Source organism: Ochlerotatus camptorhynchus, unplaced genomic scaffold (genome assembly GCF_037179485.1).
Source record: "Ochlerotatus camptorhynchus isolate MF236.1 unplaced genomic scaffold, CSIRO-AGI_Acam_v1.1 ptg000193l, whole genome shotgun sequence".
NCBI lineage: Eukaryota > Metazoa > Arthropoda > Insecta > Diptera > Culicidae > Ochlerotatus > Ochlerotatus camptorhynchus.
The window spans coordinates 9146817-9149523 of NW_027040683.1; the positions used below are offsets into that span (position 1 = coordinate 9146817).

At 42.6% G+C, this 2707-nt stretch overlaps 1 protein-coding gene across 1 annotated transcript; it reads left to right on the forward strand.

The window, feature by feature from the left end:
• Nucleotides 1-509: 509 nt before the first annotated feature.
• Nucleotides 510-2230, forward strand: LOC135702447 (uncharacterized). The gene is made up of 5 exons (XM_065223481.1): nt 510-683; nt 747-1444; nt 1504-1843; nt 1903-2102; nt 2164-2230. The coding sequence occupies exons 1-5, from the start codon at nt 519-521 to the stop codon at nt 2228-2230; spliced, it is 1470 nt and encodes a 489-aa protein (XP_065079553.1). The 5' UTR covers nt 510-518.
• Nucleotides 2231-2707: the final 477 nt, after the last annotated feature.

Below are 2707 nucleotides of genomic sequence, written 5' to 3' on the forward strand. Positions count from 1 at the left end.
ATTCTTGTATGAAACTGGCTCCAAACGTAAACAATCGCTGTAGGTTTCTTATGGCTTGTTTACGTTTGGAACCAGTTATGCGAGGCATGCGAGGTAGGCGACGATTGTTCGTATTTGACAGCCACCTCCCCCCCTTGTGTTTCACGCACAGTCTGAGGTTTGCTTATGGATTTTACCATATGAGTAAAGAGCTACAGAGTTGCCGTCAACGCCAATAGGTGTGAAGAGTGTGCTTTGTTTTATTGACGGGTCAGTTGCCTTTATCACTTATTAAAAATGGTTTCAGTAAAAAGGGGTGACCAGTCATGCGTGACAATTACAAAGACTAGCACATGTTCCATTACTACGTAAATATCAACATCAAAAACAAACATTCAACAGGTTACCGAAAACGATGTGACATGCGCAAACGGTTTCTATGGAAACACGTATCGACAAACAATTAGCAATATTTTTCATTAACCGTTGCAAAAAAAAAGCCTAAGCCCAAGACAATTTTATTGAAAATTCCGTACAAAATGAACCTTGATCGTTTCACTTTGATCTCCAACGACGTCGTGGAGTTTAAATCCACGTGGCGTACAGGCGAAGCGTTGGCTCTAGTGGATACCATGATTGGTACCGATCAACCGGCACCGACAGTCGACGCCGCAACGGCACCCATTGAACGAAAAGATGTTGCGGTCAGTGTTCTACTCCTACTAAATATGGCTTTTAAAAATCCAATTAACCAAAGAAAATTTCAGATTCAAACCGGAGGATCTCCACGGCATGCCCCAGTCACATGCGATGATGCAAAACTGTCCAATTGGTTGCGAAAAGTGTACCCAATGGTCGAGCAAGAGCTATCGGCAGGCGTTACAGAGTGCTACGACGACAACGATAACTTGTGCGATACTACAGAAAGATTAATCATTCGAAAGCACCAAGAGCTGATGCTGAAAAAGTTGAATCCAGATATGGAGGGCAACCAGAAACTTAACATGGGTGCCGCTGCATGGCTTTCGATCGCAACGCGCGACGCTCCCCTACTGGTACTGGCGTGCAGTTCGTACCACGAAGCTTGGTGTGAACATACGTATTCTTCCGTTACCGTTTTTACTCCACGGCGAGACTCGTACGGTTCAGTCCAGTGGATTGAACTGTGTACCAACCCGGTGAAGGCATGCATTGAAACGTTGGAAACAAATCCGTTTAACAAGGACATGTTCGCCGGTGGTACGGTTTCCGGTGACGTGTACATTTGGCACTACGAGTTGAATTTGAAGCATGAGCAGAACTCATTTTCGGAACTGTTCTCCGAAACTACGGACTACGGAAAGGTGGTGGACATGGCTTGGATTAAACCGAATCCTTTAACCAAAGATTTTGGCTTGCTTTCGGGTCACAACGACGGGATTGTAATTCTCTGGAAAATTGGGAAACACATTGGCAAAGATAAGACGTAATATGTTCAGCTTGAAAAGTTCTGGCAGAAATTTTAAGATCATTTTTCTTTGACAGATTTCGCATATCGACGACTGCTACATCGCGGAAGGCCATAATATTGACGCAAATTTTAACCATTTCCAATTCGGAGTTTGTAGTCGGCACCGTTGATGGTAGCATTCTACTTTGCTCGACAACTCAGCTGATACCGATCGGTAACGGTTCGAACGGAGGAACTTCGGGAGCATCCACCTCTAGCAGCAAGAAAAACTTCTTCGCCCCGACCATAACCGAACTCAAGCCGCACTCGTTTGCGGTTACCACTCTGCTCAAGATGGAAAACTCCAGGCAACAGTTCCTGATCAGTTGTGATCTGACTGGCGAAGTGTTCTTCCACGATATTACGGATGCTATTGTATGGTTTGAAATTTTGATTAATATGTAGTTTAGTTTACCTTTTTTTTCAATTTGTAGAACTCGGCTCCAACGTTGATCATTAAAATGCCTCTTCCGTTTAAAAATCGTATCGTTTGCACAGACGACATGCGTTTTATTCTGAGTCCTAACAATAATGGAATATTGGATGTTTATAAAATCGATAGTGGCTCACAGGAGATTGTCGAAGGGAGTGGCTTGAACGGAAAGCCCAGTCTGATCAGAACAAGCGCAAATGGGTAAAGACTTTTTTTGTTTAGTTAAAATGCTTCAAGAGTTTGTTCAATATCTATCTTCCAGGAAATGGCTTATAACGGGACCTTACGATGGAGGCTTCATCATTTACTCAGTCGAGAAGGATGTTTGAGGATTAAGAAAAATTATGACAAAACATTTGGATTCCAATAGAATTCGCGCAAAGCGCTCAATTTAGCCTAAATAAATAGTTGGTATCACTATTGCGCATGGCGCACATTATTTATGTATTTATTTATTGTTTCAATGATTCATCTGACATATGGTTGTCTTAATGAATTAAAAAAACTAGAAGTTTTGTGCCTAGGGGCACAAACGGAAGCTTGACGTAGGACCATAGAGGTTACTCTAAGACCAGAAGGTCCCGAAGAAACGCTCTCAACTTTTTGGCTCAGCTCTGGTACTCTTTTCGGTCCCAAGCTAATCGATGCACCCCTCGAAACATAGGAAAAACCAATAACCCCTCATTTTATCTGTCAAACTTTCATAGCGAATCAAAACAAACATTGCGTAGTACTAGAATTTCTACTAGAATGGGGTACGTTAATCGTTTGCTTGGGACCAATAGGCTAGTCAAGTAGTGAGCCAA